This window comes from Callorhinchus milii, unplaced genomic scaffold, assembly GCF_018977255.1.
Source record: "Callorhinchus milii isolate IMCB2004 unplaced genomic scaffold, IMCB_Cmil_1.0 Scaffold1, whole genome shotgun sequence".
Classification (NCBI taxonomy): domain Eukaryota; kingdom Metazoa; phylum Chordata; class Chondrichthyes; order Chimaeriformes; family Callorhinchidae; genus Callorhinchus; species Callorhinchus milii.
The window spans coordinates 24445474-24468393 of record NW_024704742.1 but is presented as its reverse complement, the minus strand read 5'-3'; the positions used below and the strand labels follow the sequence as shown (position 1 = coordinate 24468393).

General features: G+C 43.0%; 1 protein-coding gene across 3 annotated transcripts in view; it reads right to left on the bottom strand.

Annotated features, from left to right (window-relative positions):
- The window catches only part of trim2a (tripartite motif containing 2a), a 51308-nt gene that overhangs the window by 15983 nt on the left and 12405 nt on the right, over positions 1–22920 (bottom strand). For 2 of the 3 annotated variants that reach the window (XM_007903990.2, XM_007903992.2), the window contains exons 2-4: positions 17275–17453; positions 4422–4659; positions 3199–3350 (exon numbers count right to left, since the gene is read on the bottom strand). In XM_007903990.2, the coding sequence (XP_007902181.1) occupies positions 3199–3350; positions 4422–4659; positions 17275–17408 (524 nt within the window). In that variant the 5' untranslated portion in view covers positions 17409–17453. Of the gene's footprint in view, positions 1–3198; positions 3351–4421; positions 4660–17274; positions 17454–21695; positions 21873–22920 lie in introns of those variants that run through there. The other variant, XM_007903991.2, reaches the window with a different exon arrangement.

The window sequence follows — 22920 nt, the reverse complement described above, 5'->3', positions numbered from 1 at the left end:
GCAAAGAGAAGAGAGCCTCAGCAAGTGCAAAGGGGCGTTGGACAGTAATAAGTGAAGGGAGCAGAAAATGTGGGACTGATGCGCCTCAATCCTGCTCAACATTAACAAACCGCCAACAATTTGTGTAGCACCTTTCACAGAGGATATCTTCTTTAGTGTTGCATAGTGGCAGGATTGGATGCTGAGTGAGGGAAAAGGGGGAAGATGGCCATAGGCCAAGTCAAAAGGGTAGGTGTTCAGGTGGGATTCAAAGATTAAAGAGGGAACGAGGGATTTGAAGCAGGGAGTTCCAGATTAGGTCCCCAGATTAGAAAAAATATCAGGGTAAAGAGGCAATTTACTAGAACGGTACCACGGATGAGTGGTTTGATCTATGAGCAGAAACAAGCAAATGCATGGTGGTATTTTGGGGGAAAACAGATTAGAATGCAACACTAACCAGGTTTCTAGAAATAAATAGCACATATAGTAGGGGTTGAGTTCAAGAGCAAATGTCTGTCAAAGTGAAGTGATTGAAATAGGTCATATATTCTTACGTAATTTCCTTTGTTTGTTGCCTCTGTGGCATTATATAGGGTCAGGATTGATTACAGTAGTTACAATCTTGTATTTTACTTGAGATTGCTCCTGAAGTCAGAACAAATCCAACCTCAAGTTTAAAACAACTTGCAATCAGAGAGCATTATCAGTATCATTTATAGACAGAAACACAAAGATAGCTCTACAACCAGTGATATTTGAGTACAGTTTATTTCTGGGTCTTCAATAATACTGAGGTATAAAGTAACCATGACGGAATGATGTGCACCTTGTAAAAGATCAATTCTTCTAAATCCACTCAAAGCAAAAAAAAATCAATAAATCCTCAATCAAATTATTAATACATTGCATTGATGCCAGCTGACACGATCTATCAAATTGACAGGATTATTAACAACACAAATCAATTTGCATTAAATACATCTCTACTTAAATCTTTATAAGATGCATCTTGGGGTTAACAGTAAACCAAAAAGAACAAAGCAATGCATTGCTATCAAGGCAGTTTTTAAATTGATTTCAGCAATCCCAACACAATCACTAAATAAGAAACATTTCATTCATGGTACATTTAGTTAGAATATAATCCTTTCACCTAAAATCCAATGCAAGATGAAAAACTCCACTGTGGGACACCCATTTACAAACAGATACATCCACAGCACAAAGCACATCTTGGTCTCTATCGTAATTAGTCATGTGGAGACTTCAAAGTAGACTTGTGAGAGTTGGTATTGTCTATTGGTAAGCTGGGCGAGCCGTTGAGATACTGTGAACAGTGGTCATTGTTGGAAAAGGGAACTTTTATTTTAGTGCAGTGGGAAATATTGTTGACTAAGAAACGTTTATTTGAGTGCATTTTACACCACACAGACGTCTCTAAATTTCTCACCTTGAAGGGCAAAACAGCAGCAAAAAGTAGAAGTAGGCAATATTCTAATTGTCCTGTGCATAATATATCAGCCCTTAATGCAAAACTGCATGGAATGCAAAATGTGAGAAGATACAATCCCTGAAACTTCAAGGGCCAAAAAGGGGATTTAAAGCAGCAGGTTGCTAATTACTGGATTGTATCTTTGCAGCTCCTTGTGACTTGGATAGACATTTCACTCTCCAATAATGGCAGATTCGCAGTGTGCTAATTAAATAGCGGCAGCGTTCGCAAGATGATCGGCAATAGGTTGCAGTGCATCATCCATTTGCAACGATTTGTGTTGCTGAATTTTAAGATCCTTGCAAAAAATTTCAAGTAATACAAGCTTCATTTTGAACATCCCGTTATTCTCAGTTGCAGTAGAATTGATGGAATACCCCGATAGCTCCTGGTAATGAGCAGATGGTAGGTTGTGGCTATAATGCTGAGACAATTCTTTTTTAACAAGACAATGACGGCTTTTTTTTTTAAAATCAGTGTAGAAAAGAATACCCTTGCACCTCCTTGTTCTTACCGTTCTGCCTGCTCCCATTACATCAGAATGAGTGGAGTGTGAACTAACAAAGGTCATTTACTGGACAAAACAGTTCACATCACTTGATCATCCTTTCACTTCTTTTGAAAAGGTACAGCTGGGACAAGCACAGAAAGAACCCAGCGACTGCTGAATGAGCGAAGGACGTAGCAGTTTCAACCCATGAAATTTGCATTCATCTAAAAGCCACGGTTATTTTGTATTCGCACCAAAAGTGAAAGCATCAAAATGACTGTGGGTACAGAAATTTAAAAACGGAATCTAAATTGACAGTCCTGCTCAAGGCAAGATGGTTTCATAGATAAGGTAGGATGTGCATAGAATCATACAGCACAGAAAGAGGCCTTTCGGACCATCGTGTCTATGCCGGCTCTTTGAAAAGAGCTATCCAAATCAATCCCACTCCCCCGCATTCTCCCCATAGCCCTGCAAACTTGTCCTCTCCAAGTAAGTGTCTAACCAACATCTTTACCAATTAATGAGGAGTGGGCCTCCTACTCGTCCCGCGCACCCTCCGTCCCACCATCAGAGGTCGTGCTTTCAGCCACTATGCCCCAAAACTTTGGAACACTCTCCCTCAATCCCTCCACCTTGCCCCCTCTCTCCCCTCTTTTTAAGTCTCACCTGAAGACTTTCCTACTCGACTGTGCTTATGGCCACCTCCCCACTCCCCCCAGCTCAGAGTCAGGCTCCGCCACTTTTAAGCGCTCTGAGACACTACCCTACGTGGAGGGTGCTATTTAAGTGCAAGTTGTTGTTGTTGATGTATTGCAACACTCTTTTGCCTCATTGGTAAAGAGAGAGGAGTTATTTTGAAGTGCAATCCATGCCACTAATTTTGCAAAGAAAAAAAACAGGAGCTGGCCTCAGTTATTGCAGTGCCTTAAATGTAAGTGTGAGAATATGCAGAAGAAAAAACTCCTGCCTTTCAGCACCACTTCTTATATGGGGGTCAGAATGAATTCCTTCTGTGTTAGGTGTATGGCATTCTATGACTAAATTAAACTACATATCCCAATTTACACTTTTGCAAGATGCTATAGATAGAGAAGTGAATTTATTTCTAACCTTGAAAACACAAGGTGCCCAGATAAAGAAGGTGGTCAGTCAAGGGTTATTACAAAACACTGCAAATCTCTAGCAAACCATGGTGCAATCAACAGCTAAGCGGTCCACGCACCACACTTACCTCTGTTTGACGGATTCCAGTTGAGTCTGCAGGGACGCTTTGTGCTGCTCCACTACATCTTTAAGGGGAACAGTTGGATGCTCAGCATGTTCACCCTCGGTGCATTCATGACACATTGCAGTCTCGCAGGACTGGCAGTAAAAGTCCATCACCTGGGAGAAGGCAGTGACAGAGGAGTTACATTGGAAGGCAGGAAGGGGCAAAGGGCAAGAACAGGATTTTAACCGAAATCATTTTGCCCTAAGGAAATACTCATGCTGACTAGCTACTAATTCAGCGAGTATATCAAAAGAAAGGGATGACAGCAGCTACCATTGGGATACCTGGATCCCAACCAGAGAAGTAGTACACACATCCACTACCTACCACAGATTTGCCTTGAAATTACAAAACCTTGATAACAAAGAGTGCTCACCATCACTCTGCATGTATTCAGACCACCGAAGGGACAGTGTACTGCCAGGTTTTGACAAGTTAATGCAATTCGGTTTCTACACTGTAGAAAGCATCATCTCCAGTACTGCCTCAAGCCCTTTTTTGTACTAACACTTTCTGAATTGGAGAAAGGGAAGATGGGAGTGGGGTAAGAGAAGGAAAGAGGGAGTCAGGAAGATTTATTTGGGTCAGCCGGGTGCCTGGCACATGCAGAAACCTATAACTATGCTTAAGAGTATTATCCAAACCGAACATCTTTATCTCACCTACGCAGGAAAATTCCAGAGATATTCATTGGAATGGGATGTGGACTCCCTGGAGGGACACAGCCTGCTTACCTAATTCCGGAGAGTATTAGCGCAGGTTGGCAAGAGCTAAGATTTGGGGACCCCAGAGTGTGTGTTGGGATATATCATCTCAGAGCCAGCTCAGCTCCAAAGAAATGCTGCACCTCCCACCCCCTCCTGAGGATATAGGATGTAATCCACAGTACAGATTAGTGAGAGGTAACTGGTGCCAATCCGATTATTATAGCTTACTTTAACTTGAATTAATCATTTTTCAAGGATTAGAACAATCACTGCTACTTAAAATTCAATCCAAAAGCAAACGGCGAAACAAAGTCAAACAAATAAATACATTTTAAAACTTTAGCATTTAAACTATCCTCAAAGCAGGACAGTCGCCAATAAGCAATCTTAGAATCCAGAGCAACAAAGAAAGAAAGCTCTGTATTCAACTAATGCTGAACCCGAATATAAAGAGAATTAACAGAGAGCACAACTTACATTTCCATCATGATTTGGGCAGGAAAGGGGTTTTCCTGCCGCTACCGCTGTGACTGTCTCCAGAATGGAGGAGTCCTCACTGTTGCTCTCAGGAGTTCGCTGAAGAACATCCATCAGGTTTGTGATGAAAAAGTTATTCTGTAGTGCAGAAACTCCCTTTTCAGGCAGAATGGAAGTCTGACGACACACTGGGCAAGAAAGAGTCAAGCTGTGGGCAGGAATGTAGTTTTGCAGGCACCTGAAAAGGCAGAAATACAGTTTTTTTTAAGCCATTTCACTTTCTTCAGATTTTTTTTAAAAAAAGTCAATGTTGACAATTCAGTGAATTTCATCCGCACAGTTAGAAGCAAAGCATCCAGTGTTGCAACGGCTGTTCCAGTGTGGGTGTTGCATAAGGACGCATCAAAATGTCAAGGCTCTGTTCCATTAACATTCATCCATTCTGCACAGCAACAAAGTTCTGGGACTGTTCCAGGCCCCCAACTGCAAGCTCATGAATAAAATTGCTGAACTCAATATATACCAGCAAAGTCAGAGAATTCCCTCCAGCCTGCCTGTGCACTTCAAGAGTAAGCAATACTGAAATACAATGCTTACCATTTCTTAATTGCAACCTTTTTTCCAGCCGCTTAAGGTTAGCACCAGCCAAGTACTTTAGAGATCCTAATTATCAATTTCAAACTAACCAGTAGCTTTCCAGCAACCGATTGACACTCATTAAAAATGTGCTCCTTATTTCGACCTACTTTATTGTGATCTGCACAGATTGTGCTGGATCTGCCAAGTACGAACAGAACCCATTTTTCTCTCAGTGATAACTATATCTCAACACCCAGACAGCACTCACTAAATCACAAAACTAAATGGCAAAAGCCCAGTTGATGAGGTCAATGTCTTTCATTAACTCAATTGATGCTATTTCAAACACAATTAGGGAGGAAAGTGGGGTGGGGAAAACATAAAACAGCAGGGTTTCAAAGGATGAGTGGGCAGAATTCAGACATGGAAAACAGATCGAGTTCTGGTGACTGAAGCGGGCCAAACTTTAACATTAAACATTATTTTAATTCTAATTCTTAAACAATTAGGGATTTAGAATTTGACCATTAGGCCAGTAAAGGGGGTGGGGAAAGTTACAATAATATTAAAAGCTACAGGGGCAGGTCAGCACCAGAAGCATAAATTTAAAAAAATCCTTGCATTTGATATAGCGATTTTCACATCAGGAGGATGTCTCAAAGCACTTCACATGATCTACTATAAAGTGTAGTGACAGTCAATTTGCACACAGCAATGTCCCACAAACAGCCATAAAGTGAATAAGAATTTCATTTGAGGGATTATTAGCCAGGACAAGAGGAGAAACATCCTTCTCTTTTCAAACAGCATCATGAGATCTTTAATATCCATCTGAATAGGTAGACAAGACCTTGGTTTAATGTCTCATTTCAGGGGGACTAACTAGTGGCGGCTCTGAGGTACTCCATCCATTCACAAGCAGTTCCAAACTTGTTAATCAATCACAATTTGAGCCCTCCCATCTCAGTGGTGACCAGCGCAGCAGTTTGTCTGGATGATGTGTTTTTTTTGTCCGAATTAACCGTCATATTTTAAACAAGCAGGAATTCAAATGAATTGGGGCCCGAGCATTTTGTCCGATTTACCCAGGCTCCTAGGTTAACCTGTGTCCGTCTTCAGCGGCTTTGGCTGTATCGTCTAAGGAATTCATCAATGTAATGCAAGGATAAGATGTGAATAACCCCAAGCAAGGACTCTGAAAGGTATCTATGATGAAAACTGATCTGACACAAAATGTGCTTCAAGAAAATGTTTACTGTCATTTGTATCAATTTTCTATTTACTAATTGAAATAGTAAATAGCCTCAACCCCAGGTTCCTCTTCTCCATCACCAACCTGCTCTTCCACCCACCCTCTCACCCCTCGTCCATCCTCAACTCTAATACCAACTGCGAGTCATTGCTGGACCTCCTTGAATCCAAAGTTGATCTGCTCAGCTGCTTCTGCCCTTCTGTCTGCTACACTCCGCTCACCTCACCCTCCCCCCCGGCCCCTAACCATCTCTCCCTCCACACCTTCGTACCTGTCTCCCCCTCCTCTCTCACCACCACTATCACCTGCATGAAACCGACCACCTGCTCCCTTGGCTCCATCCCTACCCCTCTCCTTACCTCCCAGCTCCACCTCCTTGACCCTCTACTCACAGACATCATAAACCTCTCCCTGTCCACTGGTACTGTTTGCACCCCATTAAAAACTACTGTCATCACTTCTGTCCTTAAAAAAAACTCCCTGGACTCATCTCTACTCTCAAACTACCACCCCTTCTCCAACCTCCCTTTTCTCTCCAAGGTCCTGGAACGAGTTGTTGCTCAAAACAGTACCCGTTGCCTTCGTTCCTCCGGGTCTGGCCTCCTCCTCGTCCCCCGAGTCCTCCACTCCACCCTCGGTGGCTGTGCCTTCAGCCATTATGCCCCGAGGCTCTGGAACTCCCTTCCTCACTCCCTTCGCCTCGCTCCCTCCCTTCCCATTTTCAGGTTTCTGCTGAAGACCTTTCTTTTCGACCGCGTCTTTGGTCACCTTTCTCCCCCTCCCCCTGGCTCGGCCCCGGGATCCGTTACTGTAAAGAGCTCTGAGACACCGTCCGGCGTGGAGGGCGCTATTTAAATCCAAATGTTGTTGTTGTTGCTTCCCAGCTTCGCTCCTTCCTCTCCCACTACTCCCTTCACAAACCCTTCCAATCGGGTTTCCGTGTCGCCTACAGCACAGAAACAGCCTTGGTCAAAGGGCCAAAGACATTCTGTCCATCTGTGACCAGGGCTCCATCTGCCTCCTCGTCCTTCTTGACCTCTCTGCTGCCTTTGACACCGTCAACCACTTTATGCTCATTCACCACCTCTCCTCTCACCTCAACCTTCAAAACTCTGGTTCAGATCGTACCTCTCACACCGCCTCCACTTCATCTCCACAAACAGTTTCTCCTCTAGCCCCCGCACCGTCTCGTGCGGCGTTCCTCAGGGCTCTGTCCTTGGTCTCCTCCTTTTCAACATCTATATGCTCCCTCTTGGTGACATCATCCGTAGATATGGGGTCAACTTCCACATGTATGTGGATGATGCCCAACTCTACCTCTCTGCCTCCACCTTGACTCCAGGACCACTGAAGAAAATGAGCTCTGTCGGACATCAAGTCTTGGATGAGAGCTCATTTTCTTCAGTTGGATGTCAACAAGACCGAGACTCTCCTGATTGGCTCACGTCAGCGCCTCCATATCTCAGGCGCTGACAGCACCACCATTCCTTGGATGCACACTCCACCTTGCTAAGCCAGTCTGGAACCTTGTCATCTTGCTTGACCCTCAACTGCCCTTCTACCCCACATCTGTGCCATGACCCGCTCTGCCTTTCCCACTTCCGCAATATTGCCCGGCTCTGCCACTACCTCAAAGGCCGCCGAAACCTTTATCCACACATTCATCACATCTAGGGTCGACCACACCAACTCCCTGCTTGTCGGCCTTCCCAACTCTGGCGCTCATGTCCTCTCCTGCACCAGGCTCCGTGAACCCATCACCCCCACCCAGCTCCACTGGCTCCCCATCCCCCAGAGGATAGAGTTCAAAATCCTCGTCCTCGACTTCAAGGCCCTCCACGGCCTTGCCCCTCCTTACCTTTGTGACCTGCTGACTCCATATCAATCTGTCCTTTCCCTCCAATCAGCACCCTCTGGCCTGCTTCATGTCCCCCGCCCGGCCCACTCCATCTTCAACCATTCTGCCCCCTGCCTATGGAACTCCATCCCACATTCCCTTTGCCTTGCTCCCTCCTTTGCCTCCTTCAAGGCACGTCTCAAAACCCTCCTCTTGTTTGACCCTCAACCATCCTTTCTACCCCACATTCGTGCCATGAACCGCTCTGCCTTCCCCCACCTCCACAACATCACCTGGCTCTACTATTATCTCACACCACAGGCCGCCGAAACTTCATATATGCTTTTATTACAATGAGGCTTGACTATGCAAACTCGCTGCTTGTCAACCTCCCCAACTCCTCCCTCTATAGCTGCAGATCATCCAGATCTCTGCAGCCCGTGTCCTCTCCCACAATAGGCTCCACGACCCTATCACCCTCATCCTTGCCCGACTCCACTGGCTTCCCATCACACAGAGGATACAGTACAAGATCCTGGTTCTCACCTTCAAAGCCCTCCGTGGTCTTGCTCCCCCCTACCTCTGTAACCTCCTAATCTCCTACCATTCTGCTCGCTCCCTCCATTCAGCGGGCTCCGGCCTGCTTCACATTCCCCCGCCTCACTCACCCCACTATTGGCAGATGGGCCGTTTGCCACTCTGCCTCCACCCTCTGGAACTCCATCCCACAGTCCCTCAGCCTCGCCCCCTCGCTTGCCTCCTTCAAGACCCATCTCAAAATCCTCCTCTTCGACCATGCTTTCGATCACCCTGCTTCCCCCCATGCCCTCCAACCTCCCCAATCCCAACCCCCAGCTCAGGTCCGAAACTCTTGACTGTCCAGCACCTTGGAATATCCTCCTGACGTGAAAGACACTATACAAATGTAATTTTGTTGTTGTTATTGATCAGCAAAGAAATAAATTTAATGTGAAACGTGTATAAATTTAATTCTTCATAATTTGTTTTAATCCCATTTGTTTGGAGAATTTTTCTGGAATCGATTGGAGACACAGCATATCACAACACACAGGTACTGTTGTGTATTTGGATGGTACTAAATTCTCAAGATGATTAAGATGATCTGAAGAGTGCTTTTAAAGGCTGAAAGAGATTATCACTTCATGTCTCGACAATAAAAGGTTCTCCCTGTTTCCTGCAGCCTGTGATAAGGGGAATAAATTTACAGTTTTGTTCCCCGAGAAGTAAATGAAATATTTCACAATATTCCCCCCCTATCCCCGTACATTGAGAAAATACTCCATTTACAGTAATTTTGACATTTGAGTGAGACAACAGTAAAGTAGCAATGAATGACTGAAATTTCATTGCACAAAGAAGGCATTGATTGTATCTCAAATGACTAAGCAGACATTATCATTCCAAATAGGCCATGAAATCGAATGTTTGAGGGCTATTTTCAGAATAATCACCAAGTGCATCTGAAAGAGATTCAAAATACAGGAGTAGCATATTTATTTTACCAGCTCTGACTCTCATGATTTGAGGCAATGGGATTAGCTTCTTTTGGATGTGTTTTAAAGAGATAATGGAGCAACTGAACAAGAAAAATGTGTTACTCAAATCCACCAAGATATGTAAAAAGGTTCACTTAAAAGTCTGGAAGGAACAAGGACCTAAATCTATAGTTTCTGTCTTTGTGATTGATTTCTATCTAAAAGTCGGTAGGAATGGTGTCTATCAGATGATGGTCACTAAAAATAGCAATTATTTTGATCTCTTACAACTGGAAATCCCATTTCTAAAGACATAGTAAAAAGACTGGCATTGGTAGCAATCAATGGATGATAGACAGTAAAATGTTAGACTGGCTCAGTTGGTATATGTTTTCATCTCACCTTGGGCAAGTTTCCTTACTCCACACGCCTAATAATAATCCCTCCAAAAGCAAAAACAATAATAAATTGGTCATTTCAATCCACGACTGTTTGCGGGACACTGCTGTGCGCAATTGGCTGCCGTGTTTCGCCCACAAATATACGGTCAATTCACTTTACAGTCTATTCTGTGAAGGGCTTTGAGATGTCAAGAAGACATGAAAAGCGCTATATCAAATGCAAGGATTATTATTATTATCACTGAATCAGAAGGTTGTGCTTACAGTGCAGATTGACCCTCCAATCCAGTGCTGGGAGGAGCTCTACATTGTTGGAGGAGCTGCTTTAGATGAGATGTTAAATTGAGGTCCTGTTTGCTGTTCAGGTGGCCATTAAAGATCCCATTTGCACTATTTGAAAAGAGAAGGGAGTTCCTGGCTAACAAACCCCAGATAAAATTGGTCATTCACTTTATAGCTGTTTGTCTAAATTGACTGCCGCATTCACCCACAAAATAGCCATTACACTTCGCAATAAATCCTGTGAAGCATTTTGAGATGATCTGCAGATGTGAAAGATGCTTTAAATTATTATAGGTTTAGAAATATGCTTGTTTTTTTTTAAAAAAAGAACCTTTGCATCATTATTCAACTCACAAAAATCTCAACCAAGAGATAATAGACCTATTTCAATATAGTTACAGAGTTGCATAAGGTGAAACAGACCACTTGGCCCAATCAGTCCACGTTGGTGTTTATACGACACACAAGCTCGCTCACACCCTCCTATTCTCTCCTATAACCTCTATTCCCTTTGGCCTCATGTATGTATCAAGTTTGTCTCTTAAGTACATTCATGCATTTGCTGCAATCACAGCTTCCAGCAGCGAATTTCACATTCTCACCACCCTCTGCATGGAGAAGCTCCTGCTAAATTCCGTATTAGAATTACTACTAACTGCCTTGTATTTATGTCCTCTGGTTTTGGACTCGCCAACAAGTTAAATAGCCTATTATTTAACTCCACCTATCACATTCATAATTGTGAACACTCCATTGAGGTCCCCTCTCAATCATCTCAACTTTAGAGAGAAGAACTCCAACTTGTCCAATCTATCGCGATAGCTATATCCACTCATCCCCGATAATAAGGTCAGCCTGGCTTGCCTCTGAGTCAGAGGGTTGTAGGTTCAAATCTAAGATGATACTCCAATGTAACATTCATGTGGTGTTGAATTGTTGGAGGTGCCATCCTTCAGATAACACGTTGAACAAAAGTCCTGTCTGCCTGTTCAGGCGAACGTTAAATATCCCACGGCACTACTTGAAGAGAGAAAGGAGTTTCTCTCGGCTTCCTGGCCAACAAATCCTCTCCAAAATAAAAAAAAGGTTGTTCACTCCATGGCTGTTTGTGGGACACCTCTGTGTGCAATTGTGCTGCTACGATTGCCTATAAATAGACACTCCATTTCACATTAAATCCTGTGAAATGCTTTGAGACATCTTTCCAACATGATAAGGTACTATACCAAATGCAAAGATTGTTATTAGAACATTCTTGTAAATCTACTCTGTACTCTTTCTCTCGCTTCAAAGTACTCTCAATAAGGCAGTTTATACAGACACCAAATAAGAAGATAGACAGAACAAATGGAAATCTCCAGCCCAGAGCTGTACTAGCATTCGGGCGATTTTGAGTTTGAATAATAAAACAGAATGAAAATTCAGCTGAAACCCCCCAACATCTTCAGGACAAAAGAAACACATCTCGTTTTCCAGAATCCAAATAGACACTTTCAAAATTATTCTAACACTTAAAAGAACTACAAATCTCTCTGTTTGTCCTGTAAATCCAAGCATCAAGGGAGACAAGATCAAGGGTAGTGCATGGATTCTCTGTGCAAGCATTTTCTACATGGTTCTAATTTTAGAATGACTGCACTACAACTGAAAACACTGTGGAAGGGCTGTTAGAGTAAGGTCACCAGTCCATTTTATTGTATTTTGCTCCTGGTTTTAACATAGCCTCAGCTGAATAAACTGCAGCATAAAGCACTTAGCCATGTTCCTCAAATGCATAAGTTCCGGTACAAAACAGATTGAATTACTTTTAATTATTCAGGAATGATAAATGAGATTTTGATGCTACTCTCTGCACCAGGAAATTTTAAACAGATGATAAAACGTTTCCTTAAAAAAGGTACAATAACCCCAGAAATATTGAATTGCACTATCTGCAATATTTGTGTGAATTATAATCAATTCACTGAGTGAGAGTATCACAAATTATTAATAGTCTGATAAAAATCACATCATTGTAGGTGAATGTTTTTAATGGCATCAATGGCTCTCCCCCACCCCTCCACCCAAACCATCTGTAGCTTCAACCTCACAAAGAAAGTAACTGAACTCATAGAGCTCTGATGCAGAAGCTTCAAACAACTACAAGGGCGAGATCATTGACCAAGAAAAAAACATCAAAGAAATGGGGGAAAAAGGTGCCCTCAGAATCAATGTTAGGTCAATTTGCTAAATGATGCATCAACTCATGTTCATTCAAAAGTACTTCAAAATTATGATCGAATTTAAAACATTTGAAGCTTTTCAAGTACTTGGATCCCCTTGACACAATAGTGCTTTGCAACTTGAGCAATTATTTTGTGCTATTATCAGTAAAAATGAAGCAGTAAAAATGTGACTCTTTGGTATGTGACATTCCGACATCCCCTAAAGTGTAGCAATAGCGGTCCTCTAAAAAATCTAATGTTCTTTCAGAGCTCAGGAAATCAATGTGGTTTAGACTGACTGATGTAATCTAACACTGATGCTTGCATTTGTTTCACGTCATCACACTCCAATCAATCTAAATCAGATTTCAGAATATTGCTGAGTAGATAAAACCAGTTGTCATAAATCACAGTGGCTTCCCTACTGACTGTCTTATCATTACTATATTACTGTATTGTACATTAGTATATCATTGTATTACTATATTACTGTATTGTACATTAGTATATCATTGTATTACTATATTACTGTATTGTACATTAGTATATCATTGTATTACTATATTACTGTATTGTACATTAGTATATCATTGTATTACTATATTACTTGTGGAGTCCTGTAGCTCAGTGGTAAGAGCACTCGCTTTGCAAGTGAGAGACCTGAGTTCAATTCCAGGCAGGACGAAACCTTGGGCAAGTTTCCTTACTCCACACGCCTAATAATCCCTCCAAAACTAAAAACAATAATTAAATTGGTCATTTTCAATTTTCAATGTTTGTGGGACATTGCTGTGCGCAATTGGCTGCCGCGTTCGCCCACAAATATACAGTCAATTCACTTTACAGTGTGTTCTGTGAAGCGCTTTGGGACGTCCTCCCGACGTGAAAAGCGCTATATCAAATGCAAGGATTATTATTATTATTATTATTATTGATTCACATCAATGTTTCGGGTTCTTCTGTTAGCCAGGTATCAGCCACATTCAGAAATCCATCACCATTCTTATAAGTATCCAAAGCAGACTGAGAGCTCCCTTTCAATATGTATTTAATTCTTACTGCTTACTTAATTCTAAAGAGTATTAGGCGCAGGTTAACAAGAGACCAGGCTTGGGTCCCCAGAGCGAGTTAGGATACTGCTCGAGTTTAACTAACCATTATCAGATATCCTGCCATTCAGAGCACACTTTGGCAAGCTTAGGCTTCTTGCCCAACTAGGACCATTCTACCCTTTAGAGCTTTGACTTGCAGTGTTAACAGGAGCTGAGTGGGAAGGATCCGTGCCCTCAGCGACTGCCCCTCCAAGGCCTTCCTAACAGAACGCACAATACATTATTACATGCCTTTATTAAGGTTTGCCTTTTAATTTCACACAACAATAACAAGTCATCTAAGCAATTGCTAATCTCCTACGGATGACTTCACATCTCACCAGTGTATAGCTTAAAACTGCCTCTAGATCACGTCATTCCATCTATTCTGACTGAAAGCAGTTCACTTCCCAACAATACAAGATGTCAGCAAGTCAAGTCAGCATATTGGAGCACAAACCAGCACATGGACCTCCAGCTTATTTCCTTTTGCATGAAGGATTGCAACAAACCTTGGTGTTTTCATACATGTCCCACAATCCCACCCTTGCCTCCTTCAAGGCCCGTCCCCAGACCCTCCTCTTCGACCGCGTCTTCGGCCACCCTCCTACCACCCTGCCCTCCACCTCCCTGATCCTAAGTCCCCCTGTGCGAGTCCAAATCCCTGAATGTCCAACGCCTTGGGACGACATGAAAGGCGTTATACAAATGTAATTTTGTATTGTATGTCAAGGAATCTGACTGCACAGAAACTGGCCATTCCTGCCATCAAGCCTTATATAGCACAGAGGGGAGGGATTGTGTTCTTTGGTGGTAATTTTCCTGCTCCAAATAATTGTTATTCACAAATTTGAAATCATACTAACAGTCAAGTGAGGAGTCCAGCATTTGAACCCAGAGAGGAGTTCCAAGGTCCTAGTTATTATTTTGCCAGAACTTGCATTTATATAGTGACTTTACTAGACACGTAAAGTCTTGGAGTGCTTTACAGGGATGCCTCAAAACATCACGCAAGGAGATGGGAGAGGAGGGAGGTGACTATATGCACTGTGGAAACAAAGATAGGGCTAGATGTAGGGGTTAAAGGAGAGGGAGTTCGAAAAGGAGAGGTGTAGTGACTGAAAGCTTGATCGTCAATGGTGAAGTGAAGAACATGCCAGGTTTGCCAAGAGGAGGGGGCAAACAGAAGAGTGTGGCTCAAGTGGATAACAGTGAAAGGGAGGTTTGAGGGTGTGAAGGGATTTGTAGGTAAGAGTGAGAAACTTGGTCGATCTGATTGGAAGCAGTGAGACAGTGAGGTTGGCAAGGACAGGGACGTGAAACTTTATGCAGAAAATAACAATAATCATTACATTTAGTAGAATGTTTTCATGTCTGGAGGTCATAGGAAACTGCTTCACAAGATATACAGTAAAGTGGAGTCACTGTTTTTCATAGATAAGGTTGCGGTTGGTATTAGCTACATTAGGTATGAGATAGGCAAAGATGTAGAAAAGCCATCTTGATCAGGGACTGTATATCACGGAGTAAACAGAACTGAGGGTCAAGGTTGTGAACTGGTCTAATGAGTTGGCGAGTTGTGTCCAGAAAGGTTGAAGAAGTCAAGAGACAAAACCAAGGAATCACCTGGATTCATTTTACTATTCAAATAACTAAATTGTGGATTACCAGGACATGCAGTAGCCTGGCTCATTCGGCAACACTCTGGCCACCGAATCAGAAGGTTGTGGGTTCAAGCACCACGTCAGGAGTTTGAGCTTACAGTCTAGGCTGATAGTCTAACATAATGCTATTGGACTATCAGCATCAGACTCTCACAGCACTTCACTGGATTTACTGTAAGGTGTAGTGACTGTGTGTTGTGCAGGTAAACGCGGCGACATTTTGCACACAGCAATGTCCCATAAGCTACCACGACGTGAAAGGCCAGTTTTATCTGGGATATCTGGGAGAGCTGCATCGTTGGAGGTGCCATCCTTTGGATGAAATGTTATACTGAAGTCCCTTCTGCCTGTTCAGGTAGTACTATTCTAAAAGAGAAGGGAGTTTATTCTGCTGTCCTGGCCAACAATCTCCCAGATAAAATTGGTCTTTCGCTTCATGGCAGATTATGGGACATTGCTGTGTGCAAAGGGTCTGCCGAGTTCACCTACACAACACAGTCACTACACGTACAGTAAATCCTGTGAAGCGCTCTGAGACATTCTGCAGACACGAAAGAGATTATATCAAATGCAACTTTTTTTAAAAACATTAGGCTCTGAGACGTTGGGCCAGCTTCGCATTTCCACCATCTCCCTCTGTCATCTTTAATAGGTCTCAATGGACACAGTGCCAACAAAGAGAAATGGCACTCAGTGGCTCTATACAATGGTTTTTGCACATGGAATTCCCAGTGCAACAAGGACATCAATGTTGATGACAGATTCAGGGATTCATTACTGCCAGCGAGAAAGCAGCACGCGGGAGTCTTCTGTCGGAATGGTTATCAGAGCGCAGGTTGTAAAATAAAAACGTCAGCTTCTGATTGATGCATTCACAAGGTTGGTCCTGAGTGACACATTTCTAAATCCATCTGGATGATAGCAAAACGGATAGTAACCCACTTTCTCTTTTTGTCTGATCTAGACTTCAAACAGGTGTATGGTATTGTGTGCTGAACCAGATAAATAGATGTAACACAGGCTTTAAAGGGTCACAGAGACTCCTCTGGCAAGTGACAAGGAAGCCCTCACTGACCCCAATAATCTGTATTGCATCCACCTGTTTAACAGCAACATGTATTTATATAGCGTCCTCACTCGTGCTGGTGTCTTAGAGCAATTGGTTTGATCGTTTTTATTGTGACGCTCTCTTATTATTAATAATAATCCTTGCATTTGGTGTAGCGCCTTATCATGTCTTCAAGACACGTCAAAGCGCTTCACAGAATATACTATAAAATGAATTGACCATATTTTGCGGACAAAACTCTTAGCAAAATATTCCATGCACATCTGCCTCAGGCACCAGAAGTATCTTAAAAAGCAAAAATTGTAAAAATCAAAAAGTTTTAATAAGAGTTCGACTAAAATGTGTGAATGGACTTTTATTTATAAAAGATAATGAAATGCTGCACTAACCGGCACCATAATATCCAGACTTTTTCAGTTAAATGCAAACCGTGAAACCTTGACGCAAGCCACAATAAAAGTGGGGCCTTTGAAAAATATTTTTCCATCAGGTTAAATCACACACAATTACATGCCCCTCACATTTGATATAGCGCCTATTACGTCCTTTAGATGACTCAAAGCTCGTCGCAGAATGTACTGTAAAGTACACTGACTGTATATTTTTTGTGGCCGAAACACAGCAACCAGATGTACCCAGGAGTGTCCCAAAACAGTTGTGGATTGAGTGACCAAATTATTATTAATTTTTTTGGGGGGTGGGGGGGTAAGGGAAATGGAACAACTTGGGGAGGAGAAACAGAACAATGTCAACAGAACAACCCCCTCCAGCTAAAGGAATTCTTGCTTTAACTAAATTTCACTTTTACCCTCTCCTTCCATCCATTCCAGCAATAGAGGCCTCCCATTAGCAATCCTTTACACAGCAGGAGCAATATTATTAAAATCAGCATTCTTCCCATTACTTGGTTCTAATGGTTATTATTAGCTTTCAACTCACAATGGGCCCTTGCATCGTAATTGTGAACAGATCACCTACCTCTCACAAAATGTATGCAGACAAGGAAGTACTTTGGGAATATTGTAACGCTCCAGACAAATGCTGCAGATCAGGAACTGTTTGTCAATCTGGCGTACCACAGGGCTGCTAATGTTCGAGCTGTCACTGGCCATCCTAACGCACTGACATGTGGGTCACGTTTGCCCTTACCCAGCACTCTGAAAGAAAGGAGAAACACAGACAAATTATATGAAATGAAACCAAGAAAAGAAAGAGAAAACAAAACAACCTCATTGCTCAGATTAAGATTAGAAAAAACATAAATTGTAAATCACAAGCTAAAAATGCACATGGCAAGAAAACTTTTACTTTGGCATAGAAACTGAAGCATAATTTAAAAATCTCATTCGCTTTTGATAAACTATGTGGGGAACAAAGAAACCCACCATGAATTCACAACTTCTTCTATTTGATCCAAATAAAGACTTGTTAGATTTTTTAATTTTTCCCATGAAATAGATTTTATTATTGTAATGGACATTTCAAACAACTGTAGCAGATAAGAGTTTGTAACAAAATAACAGTGGAATGTCTAATAATTACCGACAAAAAACAGTTTGTTATAACTAGAGGCTAATTAAAGGAATGCCAGCAAGTTTAAAAATACTGTGGCTGAATGAAATATCATCAGAATACAGTGTGATAAAGAAAATACTGAGGTGAGAGAGCAATATTACTAAGCAGTGAGCAGCATGAAGCAATTTCCATTTAAATCCACATGACGCCATGGGTCAAAAGACTATTCAGTACAGTTTATGGTTTACATAATGGGTTTGTGGAGTGGGCAGGCCCTACTAGAGGTTATGCTTTGACTCCCTAATCCCACAAAACCATAATTCTTGTATTATATGCTGTATTTATCCTCCAGATGGCAAATGGCCCTGCCCTTTGGCTGTAACGTTATTGTGACAGCAAGGCAGTGGTAATGCTTTCAGAGGTGTGACGATGACCTCAAGCAATAGAGGCAAAGTGCTAGAAGCAGCGATCTGAACGGGGACTCCAAATGTTTCAGACCCTATTTGTTTGTGACTGTGGAAGAATGGACCTGGAGGCGGCCTGTCTAAACCTAAATTTCTAACGGTGCTAGACCCTGTATATCTCAATTTGAAATTTGGTCCAACTTCCAACAGGAATTTTCCAAAATTCCACATCCTATGTTTAAAGACATTTTAAAGAGCGTTGGGCCTGAGAAGAAGCAATAGGATGGAGACCATTGAGGGGCTGAGATTTTCTCAGGCTGGAATCCCACAGCAGTTCAAGTACAAATGCTGCTACTGCTTTCTATCTGTATGTTGGCTGAACTGGCTCCAAGATGACATGTTTGGTAGTGGAATGTCGGAGTTGAGCCAGCCCTGTTACAGTCTTGGTAGTCCGGTTCCTGAGCCAGATGGGTTCACAATATTCCAGGCCACTGCTGATGACAGCACAACCACCCTCTCAACTTTGACTACAAATTTTCCCGAGCCTATTAAGATTTTGAACAATACATGCACAGCACTGTATGCAGTCTAATTTGCAGTATTTATTAATGGGATTCGAGGTAGAATTCCCGTCAACCCACAGGACCTCAGCCCCGGACGTAGGTCACTTAGAGCCGAGTTGCCACGGGGAGCAATAATTTATTTAATAATTTAACAGGAGTGGATCTAACAGAATTGCAAGACAGGCTCGAGGAACATCGCCAGACTACGGCACTACCTCACCCCTCACGCTGCTGAAACCCTGGTCCACGCCTTTGTCACCTCAAGGCTGGACTATGGGAACTCTCTCCTCGCCGGCCTTCCCGCCACCTCCCTCCACAAGCTGCAGGTCATTCAGAACTCTGCAGCTCGTGTACTGTCCCGCACCAGGCTTCGGGACCACATCACACCCACCCTCGCTCGCCTCCACTGGCTCCCCATCCCCCAGAGGATTGATTTCAAGATCCTCATCCTCACCTATAAGGCCATTCACGGTCTCGCTCCCTCCTACCTCTCTGACCTACTATCCCCCTACCTACCTGCCCGTACCCTCCGTTCCTCTGGCTCCAGTCTGCTCCACATCCCCCGCCCCAATTGCCCTACCATCGGTGGTCGGGCCTTCAGCCTCTCAGCCCCCAGGCTCTGGAACTCCATCCCCCAGTGCCTTCGCCGCTTCCTCCCTCTCCTCCTTCAAGGCCGGTCTCAAAACCTTTCTCTTTGACCGAGCCTTCAGCTCCCCTCTTGACTCTCTTCCCCCTCCTCGCTCCCTCCCTTCCCTCCCCTCACCCTGACCATTTCCCCCCTCCTCCCTCCCTCCCTTCCCTCCCCTCACCCTGACCATTTCCCCCTGCTCGGGTCCTGACCCAACTGTACAGCGCCTTGGGACGTCCTCCTGATGTGAAAGGCGCTTTATAAATGGAATCTTGTTGTTGTTGTTGAGGAGCTAAATTGCCTTCTCCTGTTCCTATATCAGCGTAACATATTTGTTATTGGAAAGGCCTCCCCATTCAGACTGGTTGGATTCTGTATCAAGTAACCTTGTTAAGAAATGTGGCAAAATTAAGCCAAGTGTTTGGAAATTTCTGATTTGCATCTGTAGCCAATTGGACTGACATGCCTCTGCTAGGAGAAGAATGGAGCGTGGATTAGTCGGTGAAGCCTTGTGCACTTTTGTGGCCAGATCTCAATGCACACTCATGCTGTAGTCACCTGTGATTGAATCAGATTCGAACAGTGTTCCTCCCACCTCTAGCACAGAGGTGCTGTCACCCTGCACCATCTCAACAGTTCCACACTAAACAAAACAGTTCCCACAGCTCCGGGAAATGCTGAGGGCAGCAAGAGGGAATCTTCCAAATAAATTGCTGGGTATATTTCATGAGTAATTTTCTTTTGGGTCAGTCGGGTGTTTAACACACGCGGAAACCTATCTCTATGCTTAAGAGTATCCAAACCAAGCTGAGAATTCCATGCATCCCACCTACACATGGAAATCCCAGAGATAGATTGTTGGAATGGAATGCACACTCTCTCCCTGGAGCGATGCTTCCTGCTTACCTAATTCAGGAAAATTTGTTACTACTACACTGGTATGTGGCAAATCCAGATTGTACATGGGGCTGCAAATGGCAGATGTTAATGGCACCTTGACGCAAGGTGAAGCTCCTCACGGCGTAAAGTGCATCTTATGCTGAGAACTCAGTATACATCACAACAACTCTCAGGAAGTCGGCTCCAAGGTGAGCTCAGGTCAGAGCCGATGCCTGACAGGTTAGGGTGATGTACACAGGGTTCCCTGAAGAAAAGGCATCTGTGAAGAGCTTCAAGGTTGTGAACAACTTCAAGTGGTATGTTCTCAAGCCCTCAGTATGGTGGAACCGAGTAACAGGCACCCCAGTTCACGTATTAAACCTCACGCTTCACATGCTTCAGGTGCCACCCCTCATCCTCAGGCTACTCCACCACATCACACATTTCACAATGCTCAGATTTTAGTGAGTAATGCCATCAGTACCGTGTCTGTTTTGTACTGCACTCAGCATCTCAGCCTATCTCAAAATGTGCACCTTTGACCATGCTTTCGATCATTCTTTCCCCTTCCCCACTCCCTCACCTCCCATCCCCACCTCAGATGCCTATCTAGCACGCTGGATCCAGTTTGGGACGTCCTCCCGACATGAAAGGTACTATATAAATGTAAATTGTATTGAACATAGGACAATTTTAACCGCTGAACTGGAATCATTCTGCAAATAATAATAATAAACCTTGCATTTGATATAGCACTTGATCACATTGTTCAGACGTCTCAGATATGCTTTTAAGCGGAACTGTTCAACCTACATGCTCTGTGCACTCATATTGTACTAGTGCTACACTACATGCCGTGATGGATAACAAAAAAGTAACAGGCCTCATTTAGATAAAAGTTCCAGTGAATGTGTTACTCACCTCGCAGCGCCTTTTGACATTGTGTGATTATAAAATCCATATTAGCGGATGACACTGTCAAAGGTGATGTGTGTAACACTCAGCAGAATAGTTCTCCAATTTTACACAAAAATAGATCCCATTCTTCAACGAGTTGGGGCAGAAGCACATTATCAGAGGTAATGTTAAGTAATGCGCAAGCAAAAGAGGACACCTCGAAAAATGACAGCGTCATTTTTCACTGTTTTTGTATGTATGATAAGATATCCCAATCTTACGCAAATACATTTCCCATTAAAGCCACTAAATTTGCTGACTCTCTGAGCCTTGGGTTTCTGGACAGTCACCATTCATTCACTGCAATGGATGACAAGTTAATTCACCTTAACAAATTTTTCTCCACAATTATATCATGCTGTAAAGATGGAAATCACATCACACGGTCCTGAGTTTCAGATTCACTGAAAGAATATTGAATACCTTCTACTATTTTAAAAACCTGAATCGTACCTCCACTCCCTCCTGCTTTTGTAAACAAAACATTCCGAGTTCCTTCGGCTGCTCCAAGCCTGGGAATCATCATTGTGGCTCTCCTCTGCCCCCTCACTGCTCAGATCTTTCTCTTCTCATGATACACTGGAGCTGCTACACAGCTAGCACAGCACACACAGAATGGCTTTAAGGGTTTAATGCGTCACATCCTTTTGGAGGAATGGACTGAAACATTAGACACCTCCTTCTGCTGCTGCAGCTGAATACGTTATAATTCCAATCTCAAACTCCCAACAGCTCTTCCTTTAACAGAATCCTATATTTTTTGTTCATATCATTGAAACCAAAATGATTGACCTATTTAAAGAAATTAAGAAATCTCCTGATCTCTGCCTTCTCTCCTTTGATATTTATTTTTAACTTAATTGTGGCCATTGCCGCTTAAAACGGACTTCAAAGGGAGTCCGCTTAAAACGGACTTCAAAGGGGGGTGGGGGGGGGGGAGATAACTAGAAATTCTGTGGAATTAAACTAGATTTGCAATTTATCTCAATGCCCACGTTGATCTAGGATTTATGTCTTTCACAAATAAGGGCTAGCCAGGGTAGGAGAAAGAGGCTCCATAAGGGATCATTATTCACAAGGGATTCTGGCCGTTATCAACCCGACATCACAGCAGCATAGAGCAATGGAAGATATCAAAAGAGGCACACGCAGGGCGGCAGTGATGATTCTAGTTGAACATACACGAATCACACAAAAAGAGACACATTTTCTTTTGTGAACACAGAAATAAAAGACAATGAAATGGTTTCTTTGCATCGGCACAGTTGATGCAAAACACACCAAGGCAATTCTCTGCTTACCTCTCCCACCCTCACGGAGTAATATACAGGAACTGAGCGTACGGTGATTTATTATGCACAAATTATAGGCTAATCCTACCTAGAATTACCCAGATATGGATATCCTCCAAGGAAGCGAGTGATGCCTTGCATTAATAAACATTTTATTATTAGCAGCGTTCTTTTCAGACACATGCACAGGAAATCTCAACTCTAATTTGGTTTTTTTTTAAACAGAATTCCTCGATAAAGAATCCAAGTCATGAAAGTTGGAATACCGTCTGGTAATTGGAATTACGTTTTACTGACTAGCCCACAAAATTCTGCTCTCAAGCAATTTATTTCTGGAGCAGCGTTCCCGCAAGTTGCTGGAAATTCTAACGGCTTCCCAAATTGAG